This window comes from Caloenas nicobarica, chromosome 1, assembly GCF_036013445.1.
Source record: "Caloenas nicobarica isolate bCalNic1 chromosome 1, bCalNic1.hap1, whole genome shotgun sequence".
Lineage (NCBI taxonomy): Eukaryota > Metazoa > Chordata > Aves > Columbiformes > Columbidae > Caloenas > Caloenas nicobarica.
In genome coordinates, this window is record NC_088245.1 from 184,081,673 (window position 1) to 184,100,435 (window position 18,763).

The 18,763-nt window shown below is 39.8% G+C and overlaps 1 protein-coding gene across 1 annotated transcript in view; it reads left to right on the plus strand.

The window, feature by feature from the left end:
* Positions 1-202: 202 nt before the first annotated feature.
* COG3 (component of oligomeric golgi complex 3) overlaps positions 203-18,763 on the plus strand; it is a 32,527-nt gene continuing 13,966 nt past the window's right edge. Inside the window, 16 exon segments of the mRNA XM_065650532.1 lie at positions 203-310; positions 312-545; positions 548-736; positions 2,939-3,085; positions 3,625-3,686; positions 5,546-5,711; positions 6,502-6,576; positions 6,695-6,787; positions 7,100-7,225; positions 9,107-9,187; positions 9,394-9,437; positions 9,642-9,768; positions 10,266-10,357; positions 12,726-12,865; positions 14,156-14,316; positions 16,712-16,817. Of these exon segments, the coding sequence (XP_065506604.1) occupies positions 203-310; positions 312-545; positions 548-736; positions 2,939-3,085; positions 3,625-3,686; positions 5,546-5,711; positions 6,502-6,576; positions 6,695-6,787; positions 7,100-7,225; positions 9,107-9,187; positions 9,394-9,437; positions 9,642-9,768; positions 10,266-10,357; positions 12,726-12,865; positions 14,156-14,316; positions 16,712-16,817 (1,951 nt within the window).

The window sequence follows — 18,763 nt, forward strand, 5'->3', positions numbered from 1 at the left end:
CAGATCAAAAACACTGCTGCAAAAGTGTTTGGTTTTTGTTATTAACACAAATGTTTTGCTGTGGTTGAGTTTGGGACAGAGCTGCAGCCCAGGAGGAGCAGCGCTGGCTGCGGGGCAGGGGGTGGCCCGGTGCGCGGTGCCATCACCAGGGTTGTCTTTGCACTCCCTGCCTCCGTCGCCTCCAGAGCGAAGGCTCCGGGGAATGGAGGGGGAGAGCCCTCTGCAAAGCCCGGCTTTTCTCCAAGCTGCCCGGCAGTGTCCCCCGGCGCGGAGCGGGGACGCGGCGGGGCCGCCTCTGTCCGGGGGATCCCGCACGGTGGCCATGCCGCAGCCGCCTGCGCTCCTCCCCGCCGCATGGGGGCGCTATCCCAACCAGCCCCCGCTCCCTCGCCCGCTCTCCCCGCTTCCGCTCCTCGCTGACGCACTTCTCCTCCCCACCAATGACGCCGCTGCCACGCGACGCGGGGCGGCTCGCGCTGTGCCTGCCCCGGAAGTGCCGCCGTGCTCTCCAGCGTTCCGTTCCGCCCCGCTCCCCCCGGCCCGGCCCGGCCGCCCACCCGCCGCTGCCCCCAGCATGGCGGAGCCGCCGCCCGCCGAGCCGGCGGGCAGGGAGCTGCGGGAGCGCCTCAGCCTGTGGGACCGCCGCCCGCAGCCCGCCGCGCCGCTCAGCGACCGCCAGACCGACTCGGTGCTGGAGCTGAAGGCGGCGGCCGAGAACCTGCCGGTGCCGCCCGAGGTGAGGCGGCGGCGCTGCCCGGGCCGCAGGGAGGGCGAGCGGGCGGGAGGCGCCGCGCTGCCACGTCGCCGGGAGGCCGGGGGTGGCGGCCCGGGCCGGCCCGGCCGGCTGTGGCCTGCGGGGCCGCCGCCCTCCCGGTGCTCAGGGGTTTTGCGCTGCAGAGGGAGCTCGGGCCGCGGGGCCCTGCTCCCCCCGCCCCCGCTGCGCTCGCAGCCGCCCGCCCAGCCCCGCGCCCCGTTTCACCTCCCCGGGAGGGCTCGCTCGTCCCTCAGCCTTCCCGAGGGGGCTGAGGCCGCGGTACCGCCCGTCCCGGCTGGCGGGGGTTTGTGGGCAGCCGAGGCTGCTGCACTCTTACATCTGCGGGGCTTTCACCGCCTGTCACTGCTGCTTCTCTCAGTTCATCAGAGTTTGCCCTCTTAAAATTGAGAGTTGTAGTCGTGGAGCCACGTGGTTTAGGTCCTCTTAACTCGATCCTGGTGAGCTCATAGCTGCTGGCACCAATGTTATTTCCTGGTACAACTCACAGATCATTCAACGAGCTGTATGAAGCCAGAAATAGTGGTAAAAAGCCTAATAAATTATCATTGCCATGGAAGACGTGGTCTCCCACCCAGTTATAAGATATCAAACTCTTGACAAGATTATTATTTATGAATGCTTCCTTGTCTACAAAGGGAAGGGGAACAAAAAGTTTGCATTCCATAACTGCGCTTTTCTTGAGAGGTTTTGTATTTGAACAGGATGGTAGCATGAGATATAGTGTCCTAAAATGAACAGAGTTTCTCTCAGCAAGCGTCTGAAAGGTCAAAATAACAAAGGGGAAGGGATGAAGCAACTCCTTTCTGAAATGCACCTGTTGCATTTCATGTTTCCTGGTTTCTTTTTTTTTTGTGTGTAAGCTGTATTCCACTATATTAAATACTGGCAGGCATCCAAAATGATTGTAGAAGGAAGTGCTGCTCTTGGAGGATGTTCCTGTGGATCTAAACCAGCTTTGCAACAAGGCAGGTACCGTATTTGCCAGTCAGGACAATGGGCTTGCCGAGACGTTGAGGAGTTCAGCTGGTCATGGCTCCTGCTGCAGTGGATTGGGATGGTGGCATCTCAGCTGTTCTGAAAAAGCAGGCTCTGATCGACTCATCTTTTCCTCAGTAGTAGTCAGGAGAGGAAACCCTGATTCCTCAGCAAGGGCTGTTTTGGAGAGATATGTGGAAGTTGGAACAAAAAAGGTCAATCTGTGCTTTCTCAGATATCTGAGAGAACAGATACCGACAGTTACTTCTTTGCCAGACTAATATTACAAGGCAATGAATATTGTACTGAGTGAGTAATTTTCTAGAGGGACACCAGTTTATTTTTAAGTAGTGTTTTCTACTTTTGTGATACTGATGTTCTTATCAATAGAAAATATACTGTGCTTATCAAGTGAATTAAAAAGGGTATTATGCTAATGAAGAGTATATAACAATATTTGTTTTCTTGAATTAATTTGTTCTGTCTAAGCTAATTAATATTCTCCAGTCATACTTGAATACAACTTCTCTCAAGTTACTTTTTTCTGTATTTTTGTTGCTTAAAAAAAAATGTGGCCAATAATTCCCATCCTTTTCTTCTAAAAAAGTCTTCCTTTTTAGCTTGACTTCTTCATTGAAAAGCATTTGAGAGAGTATGAAACACTATTTCCTGAATAAATTCTGGCAGTGTTAAGGCTTGAGTTTTCTGTAAATATCTGGCAAAAAAAATCTGACAATTCCTGTGCGGTGGTGCTGCCATGTAGTGTAGACAATACTGGTATTTATTTCTGCTTCTGCATGTGTTCTCAATTCTTATGTTCTCAGATAACTTTTTTAGTGCATTTCTGAGTACAGAACCAGTTAAATTGGAGATTAAATTATAGCTCATCCGTATGTCAGGTACATGTACATTCAGTTTCTGTTCTTACACAAGTGTGTACTTATATAAAATGTTGTATAATATTTTCTGACTTTAACAAAGAAATAGGTGTTTCTTAATATATAGATGTGGTAGTTGTTGGTGTATCATCATATTGATGGATAAAATGTCCATTGTATTTGTGTCTTCAAAAGTAGATGCCTGTCATTTTCTCAGGCTGATGCTTTGGATTGTGTTATTGTAGTTGACTTGAATATACTAATTCTTAGTAAGTTGTCTAACTAAAGTTTTGTGGGTTTTTTTGAGCAGCTGCCAATTGAAGATCTGTGCAGCCTAACGTCCCAGTCACTAAGTGTTATGCTGACGGCTGCGGTGCCAGAATCCACAGAGGATGTCCTCCTGAAAGGATTTGCCACCCTGGGGATGGAGGATGAAAGAATTGAAACAGCCCAGCAGGTAAGTTGTGCTGAGGAAACTCCAAGTTGCAGTAATATTCTTCAGAGAATTCTGTGAGTTTCTGTGTCTTTTGCCTAGCTTTGGTGAGTTTGTTGAATTTTTTGGGCCATTTTCCAGATGCATGAAGAAACATGGGGGGAAAAATCACTGAAGTCTTAGCTCTTAAGTGACAGATCCTTTTCTCATTTTGGGTGGAGTCTTATGTGAGAGTGAGGCACCCCTTCAGTAAGGTGGCGTTGCTCATAATATAGAAGAATGTCACACCCCCTCTCCCCTTGTTTAATGTGATAACCTTGTTCTTGTGCAAATAAAAACAGATGAAATTCAGTCTTTCCCATTTTAATTTAGTGGAGGAATGGAATATTTCAGTTGGAAGGCACCTACAATGAGCTGTTATAGTTTGTTTCCTTGATTAATAATTTAGTTCTGAAATATCTCTGTTTTTAACAAAAGCTCATCTTAATTTCGTAATCTGATTTTTTTTTTTTAATTGATTGCATGTGATATCTGTGTTTTTCACACTATAAAATCTCTTGTAGTTCTTCTCCTGGTTTGCTCAGGTACAAACACAGATGGATCAAGATGAAGGTGCCAAGTATAGGTACGTGTTCTCGCTCGGTTCCTTTCACTGTAAGCATACTAAACCTTGAAGGACTTCATCTTGTCCCTGCAATGTTATTGTGCATTTGGACTCAGCTGGTGGGGAATGGGGGAATGTGTTGGAACAGCTGCAGCTTTCTGGGGCGGTGTGCCCCTCTCCCATCCCAAAGTCTATTGCACTTGTTGCAGAGCAGTTAAAAGGGACACAGATTTCATTCTGAACTGCACAGTATATTAAGAAAGATTGAAATAATTTTTGGCTTATAGACAGGGCTGTAGACAAAGGCAGTCTAAGAGTTTTCATATGCCTTTTCAACTGCTGCTGCTATTGAAATGGCATCCTCTGAGGGTGAGACTGTGTAAGCAGGTGTGGCTGCTGGTCATTTCAGCTGTCACCATTTGGCTCACCAGCGACTGCGGCTGTGAGTTTGTATCCACATTCCCTGCATTCTGTGACACTTTGCTCAGCTCCAGTTTTGAGACTTGGCATTCTCATCTATTTTTGTCTAACTGACTTTTCCATCAGGTTCAGGAGAACCCCTTCCCACTGCCTTTCCCAGTTACCCCTCAAGAGTCTGAAGTACAGCTGAATGGCTTAGCCAAATCTGCTGATGACTTTTATGGAAACTGGCGTGTGTGTTGAGACTTTACAAACTTGCCCTTGGCCACAGAGGGATGCTGCTGTATTCCCTTCTACTGTTTTTCTCTGCTTTTCTTTGGTCTGCCTCTTCCCCTCTTGCTCTCACATTTGAGGATATGACAGTTCTTAAAAGGAGAGGTTTAGGCATATACTAAGCCTATGCTCAGGTCATTAAGAACCTAAGAAGAGCAGCATCCTTGCACTTTGTCAGTTGACATGTTCATAATAGCGCACACAGGTACTTAAGTGTGCCATGGATGCAGAGTGGTTTGTAGGGTGGCCAATATGGAATTGATTGCAGGAGACCAGAGGAGAAGGAGGAAAATGAGTAAGTTCTTTGCCAGTTGTACACCGAAGGGTTGCACACAACTGCAGAGAATTGTGATTTTACTTGCTGCTTTTTATGTGGTAAAGCAGAGCTCAGAAGTTTTAGCTGACATCTGAGAGTAATTAATTTTAAGTGATGTTTTAGTCAAGCTGAATGCTTGACATACGTTTAGTGATCATTTAGAGTTTATATCTGCATTGAGCCTTAGACAAACTTGGTGATACTAGATACTGGATCTGTTTCATTTAAGCCTCTTAAAATACTCACAGTAAGTTTTGAATCCTCTGGATAATTTCAACTACTTTAGGGGAGGAAAAGTAATTTCCAAATGGAAACTGAAAATTGTATGGAAGTGACCCAAATTAGCACCTCCGTTGGAAGAAAGGCAGGTAGAATTTGGCTGCTAGCAGTAGCCTGCAGTAGTTGCCATGTTTGTGCTGTGCATTTAGACAGTATTTGCATGCTCTAGACCATGGGTGTCAAATTCATTTTCACCGGGGGCCACATCAGCCTCACGGTTGCCTTCAAAGGGCCAAATGTAATTTTAGGACTGTATAAGTGTAGGAGTAGTTAGGAGTTAGTAGTTAGGAGTAGCCCCCGGTGAAAATGAATTTGACACCCCGGCTCTGTAGTGCATGCTGCTGCTTTTTGGGTAGGCTTGTGATGAGGAATGTCAGGGAAGTGGAGTTACTGCAGTCTCCATTCCAAACACTTTAGCTCTGTTATTTCTGTGGGTCACAAAACATCTGCTTATTGTGCACTCCTGCTTGGTGCAAGTGGTCTTTTATTCCTGGAGAGGGAAAGGTGGTGGCAGTGTCCCTGCAGGCAGCTGAATTTGCGAATGTGGAAAGTGAAATCTTACTTCTGTTGTCTGTCGATTCTCTTTTTCTAGACAGATGAGGGATTACTTGTCTGGGTTTCAGGAGCAATGTGATGCTATCTTGAACGATGTGAATAGTGCCCTTCAACACCTGGAGTCACTGCAAAACCAGTATCTGTTTGTGTCCACGAAGACAGGAACACTGCATGAGGCCTGTGAACAACTTTTGAAAGAGCAGGTAATCTTTGATAGGAGGATTACTGGAAATTCCTAAGGTACCATAAATGAAAGTTTATTTTTGTTAGGCTGGGAAAACTTGTGAGCTGTGGTGATGATCCCACCATTTGCTTTGGACCTCATTTTTGGTGTGTTTCACTTGCAGTTAGGGTGCCAGGCTCTGCACAGTAAAATGTTTATTTTGTGTTGATGTGCACTTTCATCAGGATAGCTAGCTGAGTGGATCTTTTGAACTGTTGCCTGACAAGTGCAAACTTTATTGAAATTAATAGTTTATATCATGGAAGTATTTTGAGCTGGTTATTGTAAAAAGAGAGATTTTTTTTTTTAAGTTATGAGATTATTTCCCAGATACTTTCTTTCTCCTCATGAACTGTTCCAACAGTGGTATAATGAACATGACTTTTTAGCATGACTATATAAGGGAGAACCGTTAAAGGCTTCAACCCCCAAATACAGGATTTCTACAGTTCTCTGTAATACTGATGGCAGCACTGCTATTTGTGTGCAGTAGTATCTGCAGAATGCTGACAAACCTGTAGAATATATGTTTTTAAGTAGACTGTTGAGAGTAATGTGTCTTTTGCTGGTAAGAGAGAGCAAGAGAGCACTGCTGCATTTGCACCTTTTGTTGTACTTAGTTGTGAGTTTTCTAGAGCTAGTTAACACCGGTGTGTGCTGAGAGCTGAAAGGGAGGCTGAATAATTTTTTTTGTGTCTGTGTATATAAAAATATATATTTAAACTACTTGCTAGGTTGCTGATTTTCATTTATTTATTGGTTTTTAACAGTCAGAACTTGTCGACCTGGCTGAAAACATCCAGCAGAAACTTTCTTATTTTAATGAGCTGGAAAACATCAACACAGTAAGTATTATTTCAACAATAGTCTTAGAAAATGGAAGTGGACTGATCTTTTGAACTTTGTTGCCAACGCGAAGTTATTCAGGTTCCTTAAAATGATGCTTTGTCTTGTTTTCCAAAGAAATTGAATTCCCCAACACTATCTGTGAACAGTGAAGGATTCATTCCCATGCTGGCTAAGCTTGATGATTGTATTGCGTATATTTCATCTCACGTAAGTAATTCTGTGTTGTTTTTAGTGAAATCTTAATAGTTTCAAAACTATGTATTTATACTGGTTTTGTGGTGTGTGTTTTTTTTTTTTCTAGAAAATGTTTTCTGCCAAATACAGTAGGAAAGCAAAGATGAGAGTTTATAAACTTAAGAATTTTTCACTGAATATACTTAATATTCTGCTTAATTTTTATAAAATGTTTTTAGTTTGTACTAACAAGCATTTCTAGCTAGTAAAAGAGTATTTCAAGTTTTGATAAATTTTTAACTCTCTTATTGTTCATATTTAAAATGGATTTTTTATTTCTTTCAGCCGAATTTTAAAGACTATCCTGTATATTTGATTAAGTTCAAACAATGCCTTTCTAAAGCTATGCACCTTATCAAGACATACACTGTGAATACACTACAGAACCTCACAAGCCAGTTAATGAAAAGGGTAAGGTGAATCAGTGGTAACTCAAGCTGTACTGAAATGTCTGTTATAACAGTATGCAGTTTTCTTCTTTTTTTTTTTTTTTTTTTTTTTTTGAGGGTGGGAGGTGTCAGCAGCTTTGTGTGAAAACGGGTCAGTCCTGTACCGTGGTGTTTGTGTAGATTGTCCAAGTTTCAGCCGAATCTGACAGAGTAGGGAATACTTGAAGAATCAATACGGGAGCTTTATGTCATAGGGAGAAAACTGTTAAAGCACAACAACTCTGAGTTCATGATGTCACTCTTTCAGTATTATATTCCAGGGAGTATTTTTGAGTGTTCTTGGTCATCTAAATATTTCTTTTTGATAAATCTGCACTGCTTGGTGTAGCTGCAGAGAATAACTGTGACAAGTTCCTACTGGTTTTGGCAATATCTTTTGGTTAGTTTTAAAATGTTGTCAGCAATGTTAGAGAGTCACAGGGAAGAGTTAGGTCTTTTACTCCTTCTTACTCTGGTGGGATTTAGGCATAAATGTGAGTAGGGAGTTTTTCTGGTCGCATTAAAATGTTAATAATCTTGTGCTGCAATATTTGGGCAGAGGAGAGAGGAATGTCTCTTTCTACCCGTTTTCTTTCTGCAGTTAATTGTTGTATGCCTTGTGCTCAGTCTGCTTACAGTCACACTTGGTGTCATGAGGGATAACAAGTGAAATTGTCAGTTCTCAATTCTAGCATCTTTCAGACATAAAGAAATCTTGGTTAAGGGTCATTGAACATTTTTTGTATTTGGTACAATAGTACTTTTTATTTTTAAAAAGTATCGTATCTTCGTTTGATGTCAATGGACTGCCATGACCGAGCTGAATTCAGGCAGAATTGAACATCTCTGATGATAAGCATGTCTACAGAAAGAAGTGAAACCTCATTTCTGGATTTGAATTGCAGCTTAGCAGTTTTAAGTCAGGTAGGGGACCTCTTTTAGGAGTCAGATGACGTCCTTCTTCCCATCTACATGGGGGTTTATGGATGTTTTGCATATTTCTCTGAAACATAAAATGTCTGCTTCTGCTAGAAGTGCGGTACTGGGCCAGTGGGCTTGTGATCGAGTGTTGAGATGTCCTGTTGCAACACAACAAGAGGTCTTGTCAGGACTGGAAAGGGGCTGATGAGATCTGGATGTTCTTTGTTACTCTTCGTGTGTGAGTGAGTGGGGATTTTGATCTGTGTTTGTAGGATGGTCAGGTTGCTCACAGGGATGAAAGGAGGAGATGTGGAAGGTGGAAGAGTTTTCCTGTCCCCGCCACATTTCAAGGGAAGACCATCAGCTTCTCTCTGTCATCACTAGGGATAAGGGGCAGGAAGCCTGATGGCTAAATTGTGTCTCCGCTCTGCTTCGTTAGTGGTAGAATTTGTCTAAGTTCAAGCTGTCTGCCTGGCTAAGCTGGGGAGCCACGGGGGGAACCACCTCAAAACTTGACATTCCAGTTGAAGCTTGAATGCGAGCTGAAACTTGGCTTCTCCACCCTGGGACTGGCAGGTAAAAGGGAAATTTTGTTCCATATTAGTACTACAGATTCAGGAGCAGCAATCAGTACTACTGTGGTGGATCCAGAGAAAATTGTTGTCTCTGCTGGAGAACGCTGTGGTTATTGAAAATGTTACTTTTGCTGTAGAGACTGTTGGTTGAAACTTTTCTTTTGGGTTTCATTCTTCTGTCTGGCTTGTATCCAAGTTCTGAAACAAGTGTGCCTTTCTGGGTGGAAAGTGGCAAAGTGCTGTTCCACTGGCAGTGTAAACATAAAGAACCAATGCCCAGTTTTAGAGCCTAACTATCACAGCCATTTAATACTAGAAGCCAAATATAGTATTTTCCTTTGTAACTAATTACTCATCTCTTCTTTCAGGATCCTTCAGCTGTGCCAAATTCTGACAATGCCTTCACACTTTTTTATGTAAAATTTAGAGCAGCTGCTCCCAAAGTCAGAGTAAGTAGACTGATAACTAACTGTTAAAAAGGAAGCTGTAAAATGGGGTTTGGATTTATTAGTAGTGTGAGTGCAAGGATTGCATTTTGTGGGAGTGTGAATGTCCAAAGATTGCACATTGTGTCCATGGAAAAATACTGCAAACTGTTTTCTGATTATCAGAAAAAAAATCATTTCCTGAAAATACTTTTCTTTTTATTTGGCAGACTCTTATTGAACAAGTAGAGCAAAGATCTGAAAAAATGCCAGAGTGAGTACTTCTGCATAACTTATTTTCATCAATTTAAAGTTTTGATAAACTTTACTTTTGTTTAGATACTGTTTAACACATTAGTCATTTAAAATGTTTTAAAAATTGACATTATCTATACTTGAAGAGGATATTAGAATGAATTTTATGGTTACAAGAAAATGAGCTTCAGGAGGCATTTACTGTTTTTAATTTCTTGGCTAGGTATCAACAAGTTCTCAATGAAATCCATCAATGTTACCTCGACCAGAGGGAGCTTTTGCTTGGTCCAAGTATCGCTAGCACTGTTACAGAATTAACCAGTCAGAACAACAGGGATCATTGTGCTTTGGTATGTAATGGAGTCATGTGTTGTGGGGTTTTTGTTATATTTTGATCCTTCCTCCCCCAAGTAAAATGCGCTTATTTAATTCAGTTGTTTGCGTGCAGAATTGTCACTTTTGTTTGTGGTTTTGAATCATTAAAATTTTACTAATATTTTCAAGTAATGCATATTTTGTGGAAAATTATTCTGTAAAAACTCTGGGTATTTGCAAAAGTGTAAAATGGGGTTACTTAAATTTCACCAGAAACAAAAAGGGACAGAAGTTGCACAATGAGCTTTTATTTGGCTAGTAACGTCTTTTCAGTCCTTAGTTTTATAGTTGATCTCGATAACAGTGAATTGCACAAAGCTTCAATTTAGTTATAGCTATAGTACTAATGATAACAGCAACAACAATAATAATACAATATATGATATAATGATATATATAATGATATCTGTAATACTTCCTGTGGTACTGATGCAAGGGAAATAATCTAGTGTTTGTATTTCTGTGAATACAGGTACGAAGTGGCTGTGCCTTTATGGTCCATGTATGCCAGGATGAACACCAGCTTTACAATGAGTTCTTCACAAAACCAACACCAAAACTGGAGTAGGTGGTACATGTTGGTTTTGTTTTACTGCATGTTGTATTTACTGTACTGTGATATAACAGACATTGTTACATGGCTAATAGTATTGAAGTAGTTGGTAAGAACCAGCAAGAAAAAAACCCTTAATCACTTTATGCCTCAGAATTTGATGTTTTGTTTTCTTTTTTCTTCAAACAAAGCTGATAGCTTGCAGTCTCCATGAATAATCTGAGTAAGTGCTCTGTAGATGGTCTGAAAGAGATAAAGACACAGACTTGCTTTGGCAGTAGCTGTAGAAGTTTACACTGCTACAGTTCTCAGCTGTTTTTGTACTGCCTCTATGCCAACAGTTTACACAGTCAGTTGTAGAAGTGCTTTTCATTTATTTAAGTGTAAAATTAAGCTGATATACTCCAGGCATTTTTCATCAAGGATTTAGTGAGCTGCCCCATGTGCTAGTATGTGGGCTGAATGGAAGGCAGGGTGGTGGACACCTGACAGTGACTGTATCCAGAAAAGGAACAGGTTGTTGTCTTTCTCATGGTAATTGCATTTTAAGGAATTGTGAGTTTTTTACAACAGACCTGTAATATTAGAGCAGTTGAGTAGATTATTCTCCAATTTGCTGGTATGTTTTAATAATGATATTTAATTTTGAAATTTGGGCAGCTCATGTTCCCTTGCTATGAAGTTCACAAATAAAGTATATTCCAATACATATAACTGAGATGCTAGTTTTCAGTGTTGTATTATCTTAAAATCAAGTACAGCTTGAGTTGAATAAGAATAAGCTGGGAAAAATACTGCCTACTACCCTCCTGTCCTCTAAAGCTGAAGGGAAATAAGCACATAAAGCCTCACTAGAAATAAGCCATAGTGCCAGAATAGTAGCAGTTTTTTACTTGTCTCAGAAATTGAGGTCTCATGTGGGACATGCTCAGGATTTGAGGTGACCTAACTAAATTGGCTTAAGAACCAGTTTAGCTATCTTAGTGCAAATCCTGAAGTAAACATCCCTGATGGAAATCAGTGTAAAATGTTGTTCAGACAGAAATATTGTCACTATTGCTCTTCACACCAAGAATGAGAATAGACTTCTGATTATTTTTGAATCTTGATGGAAAGTAGTTACCTCCTTTTTAGGAACTTGTTCCCATTTTTTGCCTACATCTAAATAAAATATTTTGAGGAAACTGTTTCAAATAGTAACTACCTTATTAGGTACATAATAAAATAGCCTCATTTTTTTCTGAAGTGCTGAGGTGCCCTGAAGATATGAGGTAGGTTTCTATGTACAGATAAGAGTTTACCACAAATCTAGCAACAAGTAGAAATCTGAGGTTGAATGTTGTATTTAATAATAAGGTTGTTGAAACTTTCTCCTTTGTTTCTGCTTCTGACATTGAGAGTTACTGTTTTATCAAGTTGCTTGCGAAGTTGTAGAATACAACAGAAGAGAGACATTGAAAATGTTTTTGTGAGCTTTTTTTGTCCACACTCTGAAAGGAGCTGAAGTGCTCTTGTCAGACATTCTTCTTGAATTAGAAAAAAAATACACAGTGCAATAAACTCAACAACCGTACCACACTGTAAACACTTAAATATTTTTAGTGTTTATATTTCCAAGTCTAACTGGGGAATTACTTTAATTTTCTGCTGCTGGCAACAGCGTTAGTATCTAATCTGTGGTTAGTGAAAGGGTCATTGAGAATGGCAAAAATGTCTGGCATTAATGCTACTGGTGTCTTAACCAAGATATGCATCACTTTGAACAGGATAGAAAAAATATATCAAAGGGGGATTTCTGATTTAGCATATTGCATTGATGTTGTAACTTCAGTTAGATGGGAAGGTACGCCCTGCAACATTGGAAGTTGTTACAGAAAAGGTTGCCAAGCTTCTCCTCCCGTGTGCCTCTTTGTATACTCCTGGTTCTAATTAACTATTGAGTATTTGGAATCAGATGAGTCTTTTCCCAAGGGGAAATTGAGGGTGTGATTCTGAGCTCAGCAGGAGCATTTCTTTACACAGAAACCAGGTAAACTAGTTTGCAGGATCTTCCCTTTGTGACAGGCTAAGTTGTTGGCTGCTTTTTTTTTTGTTTGATTGGTTGGGTTTTTTTGTACTTTAAAAAAAAAAATTAATTAAAAACTGTACGACCATTCAAGCGGTTGGTATCAGATTTCTCTTAAAAGACTTTGTAGGAAATTAGGGGTTCATGTTTTAAACAGTTGTTTTTCAAGTCTTATATGATACCATGTTGCATTATTTTCTCACTCTCTTTTTAAAAATATTTGCCATAAAATAATCTGTGTGTGTGATAAAAGTTTATTTTGCTATTTCAGGATCCTGAAAGTGTTTTGCTTTGTTTTATTTTTTTCTTCATAGTGAACTCTTGGAGAAGCTGTGTCTTTCATTGTATGATGTCCTGAGGCCAATGATCATCCATGTCATTCACTTAGAGACCCTTTCTGAACTCTGCGGGATTCTCAAAAATGAGATGCTTGAAGATCATGTACAGAACAATGGTAACTCATGGATGGAATGTGATAGTTTTTAACTGTCTTCTTAACTGGTAAAATTATTAAATTGCATAGACAAAAAAATCCCTAGGTGGTTTTTTTTTTTCAGTTTTTTTCTTTCTAATGGGTCTTAAACATGTCAAAGATGAGGTAAGGTTATTTTAAATAAGGAATATTTTTTCATTTATAATAGAAAGGTCTGTATTTATGGGTCTGTGTATATCTTCATTTAAATTAATATACTGATGTTATATAGTCCTGTTTTCTCTAGGTTGTACAAATGCAAGCAGGCATCCACACAGTGTGTATACATGCACCAGGATTGATTTAAATTAACTTTTAGAATGATTGAATTGCTTCATTTGGCCCTGCTAGTGCATCATCCATGTAGAGCTTTCTGCATACATGATGATAAAACAAAGGAATGCAAACATCATTTTTTTCATTCTCCTTGATATAGTGTTTCCCAGACTAGAAATTATAATTTCAGCAGGGAAGTTATGTAGCTGGTAGAGATTTTTGAGTTTTGGAAGTGTTCAGAGCTCATAGTCTCATAGAAGTGAGCTGTCCCTCAGGAAGAAAATCCGGTATCTCATTTCTTTAGTATGACCAACGCGTAATGGAATAATTTCATAGTCTTAACTTTGCACCATGTGATAAACAGAAGTCATACTTGGTACCTGGTGTATAATATAGCATAGCTCTTTACCTCTGAGACTGAGCCAACATCATGAAGAATTACTCATTTTCCTGGAAGTAGAATTCTGACACCATTGGAAATGAGGAAAAAAAATGGTGACATAATCTTTCGGCACATCTTAAGTGACTTTCTACTACTTAAACTCAGGCTGCTACAATAGTTCTTAAGTTGGATGTGAGCTGCTCTGGATCATCTCTTGTGGTAGGCAGGTAGATGAGTGAGCTTGTCAGCTCCTGATAGTTTTACTGTGGGCATTGACTGTGGTAGAACCAAAGCACGTTGGTTTGGTGTCCAGGCAGAAACGCCATTTGACCTGTCCAGGTCTCAAATAATCAGAGTGCTTAATTCTAATGTGGCGTCTGATGTTAGCAGTGTGAGATCACATTTTCACAATCTAATGAGAATTTAGAGAGCTGAAGCAACTGCAATACACAGTTCAGTAATTCTTTGTTTGTCACAAATTTGCATGCCTCTCTTCCAAAAATAGTGTGACTTCGTCTGCAGCAAGCCAGTTTTATATTGGTTCTATATGTGATACTTCAAACTTTTGTGCTATAAGCTTGTTTTGTAATTAAATCTGTGGGTTTTTTTGTCAGCTGAACAACTGGGTGCATTTGCAGCTGGCGTCAAGCAGATGTTAGAAGATGTGCAAGAACGTCTTGTCTATAGGACGCATATTTACATTCAGACTGATATCACAGGCTACAAGCCTGCTCCGGGTGATCTTGCGTATCCTGACAAGTTGGAAATGATGGAGGTATAGTGTCAGCTTTTTTATTGTCCTTGATTGCTTTTCTTTTTAAATGCAGCTTATACAATTGTGCAGTATAGTGCTTGGCAGATGGAGTTTTCCAGTTCTTAGGTGTGTTTACTGTGACTGGCACTATCAAATTGGTACCTGCTGATCAAATTATGACCCTAAACTAGATGTCAGAGAACACTTTATGCCAAACTTTGTAAAACTGGCAATAGTTCTCACAGTTAAAAGTTTTGTCTCAACTTGAAGCTTCTAAATTTTCTCTCATAACAGTAGATTTTTATTTACTTTCATAAGTAGTAGGTATTACCCAGTGTATTTTCTAGTTGAGCTGGAGTTGAAGAGAAACTTTAGCCAGGCACAGTTATCTACAAGTTTGTTTTCAGAATTACCCGTCAACTAGTGTTTGGTACCCATGTGCGTGCTATGCCCAGACAGTGTGAGGGGAGACTTGCTTGTACTTTTAGATAATTTAATGTGTCGGCAGTGGTTTCCAGTAGCCTTTTCCAAGTTCTTATCAGTATTAACTGTTTTTTGTAGTCATTCCAAGCCTTTTGAGTCAATGTTCCTGTTGAAAGGAATCAAACTAATTCTATTTACTTTAAAGGTTAATACTATATTGATGAAAGATTTCAGAATGAAACTATTCATGGAAATAAAAAGTGCCCCATTATAGACTTTAAATTAGTGTTTTCCTAGAGCAAACTGCATTTGATATGCAACTGAAAGGTAGCATTGCATGGAAGGGATTAAGCATAATAAAGACCCCCCCCCAAATAACTGCTGCCATTCACTTTATAATGAGAGGCCAAAGCTGTTAAAGGATTGAGTTCACTAAGAACAGAAATTCCAACATGGGCTGGCAAGATCCAGATTTTATTGTTCTATTTTGCTTTCTGTCTATCTACCAGAATAGCTAGTGGTGCTTAGAAAATTGTAGGACTTACTTGCAGCCGACCAGTTGGTGGAGAAGCTGCTGTTTGACTTCAGAATCAGAGCATTACTTATATAAAATGCAGAAGCTTTATAGCTATATAAATATACATATAAGTATATACATATGTTGCTGTGGGCTGGAAGAAATTAACATTGTATAACTGTACCTTATTGTGTTCAATTCTTGCCTGTAAACAGACAAAGCACTGTGAGAAACTTCTTAGTACTGAAGTCACATTGCTATAATCTTGTCTTTATACACGTCTAAAGTTTTTATTGTGTTACAGTTTATACTTTGGTGATTATAAGGGACATTCACAGGTTTTTAGGAAAGCATTTACAAATCCTGAAGCTAGCAACTTTGTAGAATACTTGCCCTTTATACTGAAAGTTTAAGGACTAATAAGTTTTTGAAGAAAAAGCAAAAATAGTAATTGAGAAGCCCACCACACAACATGTAGCTAAATGGGATCCCTCCATTCGGAACAACTGGTGATCAGAAGTTTTATCAGTATAACTGTTAGTCGTACAGGTTTGTTTGAGATTTTTTTTGCTAAAATTGTGTGAAAATAACTGGATAAAAAATCGATTGTAAGGACTTTTTAATGTTAGTTATAACTTCTATAGGCAAGCAATGCAGATACTTAGTCTATACAAGGCTTTATTTTCTGACTATGGCAATTCAGTTAGGAAGGAGAGAGTTTTACAGCTCATTCTAAATCGAGAAATTACACTGCTCTTCATATGTCTTTGTAAGACTCCAGTTTTTGCCTGGTTTGGGATTCATTTTGCTACTCGATTGCTTTTAAAGCTCAAAACCTTGCTAGTTAGAGAGACATTCAGTCTGAGTAAATGAATTATTAAAATGTTAAAAGCACAGGACACAAGTATTTCTTGTGCTGTTCTGCTCAAATATTAATGCAGTTTTTTGCCCATTCTTGCTGCCTCTTGTTGCTTTGAAGCTGACCAAGTAGTGAAAAAGGTTGAAGTGTTGAGTAATGTTAGGGGAAAGCTTTTTGTTGAATGCCTGCAGGGAATAAACTAGAGAGGACTTTGGGGCCCTCTGCACATATCATTTATAGGCATAAAGCCATCACAAAAATTATCTGTATGAAATCCAAGTGAGTATTGAATTGGATTCCCCTATTCTGAACTTATCTTTCTAGGTGGCTTCACTGGTTATTGTTCAGAGATCAGTAAAAACAGGCAAAATGGAAAGAGTAGTGCTTTACACAGTTCTGGGTAATACTTGTGCGTCTTAAATTGATATTGAAATGTTTCTGCTACTATTTTGGAAACATCTGTCTTTATTTCTTTTAATATCTTTGAAACACTGGACAACTGAGCGTAGCTGAGTCCTTTTGCAATGCTTTTCTCTATTGTAATCAAAACAACATAATGCTGCTTAGATTAAGGAAAACAAACAAGCAAAAGTTTTGTGGTATATCTTCCTCTGCAGCAAATTGCACAGAGTTTAAAAGAGGAGCAGAAGAAGCTGCCATCTGAAGCTTCATTTTCAGATGTCCGGCTAGAAGATCCTGAGTCCTGCAGCTTAGTTAAATCTGGTATGAAATGTATTTCATGTTGTTAAATTGATGCATAAAGCTCATGGAGAGTATTAACTTTGAACCATCAGTGAGAAGCTTGCATGTATCATAAAGGCTTATTTTTCTAGAGAACTTCGTAAGAGATTTTGAGAGGTGAGCTTTGTCTCAGAGTTCTTAATAACTTTTTATTTTTTTAGAAAGAGAAACACATAGATTTTGTTCTTTTTGTGGCGTTTCTTTGTGCTTTCTGTGCAATCCATTCTGCGAAGCAACTATTTTTGTAGCTGACAGCATCTATTGTACTTTGTATAAAATGGAGCTTCTGTATTCTCCGCTGCAAAGTAGCCTTACCATCGAGATGTGTACTTGTGTTTGTTAACTGCGCTAAGATGAGAAGCGTGGTTTGATGTGTCAGGCACGTCTCTTAAATGAATACTCTGTGCTCCTAGGAGTGTCTTTGTGCGTGCCTTTACCTGGGAAAGCAACTTCTTCCTTTGAATGCGTTTCCGCTTACTGAAACCAGTTAGTAATTTAAAGCTGTTTACAGTAATTCAGAATATAGTCCTTGACTTTTTAAATATGTGACCCATGTGCCTGTAAATTGCAGTGCACTGGAAGCAAATTCCATGAAATGTGACTCTTTTGATGATAGTCATTTGCCCTTCAAATTTTTGTCTATGGTCCATGAAAAATTTCTCCTTTTATTTTGTCATTGTTCATAATGGTACAGTGTTATTTTTCCTAGTGACACCTTTCCCAGCTCTTTGTTAGTTATTTCTTATATTCTTTCTCATTACCTGGTAGTTTCTTGGTTTTGACTTGCAAGGCCTGCAAAGGTCTCTCTGGCTGTTTCTAGCTGGACTCCATAAATCCCATTGAGAGTGGAGTTCGTCTTGCCTCAAGCCAGGTGTGTGGCATTCACAAGTCCTGTAAATCCCACCTGACTCAGACTGAATGAATCTGTATGGTGTAATTTGAAGATAAGTGCCTGAGATAATTGGGATTATTGGCCCTTCAAAGGTGCCCCTCTCCCATTTCAGTGCCCCAGGAGTAGCCGAAGTGACTAGCAAGTAGCCCAGGAACCTCAAACTTGACAACTGAGACCTTACAGATCTTCTAAGTACTGTGACAATAAATTTATTGTTGCAAAAGGTAGAAAGATATTGCTGAATTATTTTCAACAATTCTCACACTGATCACATAAACACAAGTGCTTGTTCCATCATTAGGTAAAAATTACAAAATTTTACTTTTTTGAATGGTTGCTAATTGGAATCAGAGTTCTGATGCCATTGCCTCAGCTGTTTCCAGGATATAAGCACAAAATGTAAACAGTATAAGACTTCTGTCTGTCCGGTGTTGTGAAAATCCATTTTGAGCATACAGAATTATTACAAAGGTTACCCAGGAGGACAACTTTATGTTTACAACCCCCTCATGACAAAATTGCTTTTGCCATTATTTTTGTCATTATTAATATGATGTTTAAACCCTACACATTCTGCAACTGTTTAATCCATGTAGGATTATGTCCTGCAGAAAGGAAAGCATGAAGAAGTAAAATTGGTGGGATGGGGTGTGTTTTTGGTTTTTTTGAGCTTCTCCTGTAGTTCCATGGTCATTAACCTTTTTCTTTTTTTTTTTTTTTTTTCTCCTACACATTTTTACAGTAATTGTTTGATCATTTCAGCTGTTGAGCGTACTGTGTGTGGGGCTGTCACTGGAGACATGCCTTTAAAAAGAACTCATTAAAAAAGGTCGAGCTGGGCCATCCCTGAAAGTGAATTCATGTCTTTCACAGCCATGTGCTCTATACACATCAGAAGTCTAATACTGACCTGCTCAGAAGGAAAAGCAAAACAAAACCAAAACCCCAAACCAACAAAACTCTAACCTGTTTGGGTGCGATAAAATACGTCTTATTACTGTGGAGTCACTATAAAGTGCAGTTGATATTGCAGTCT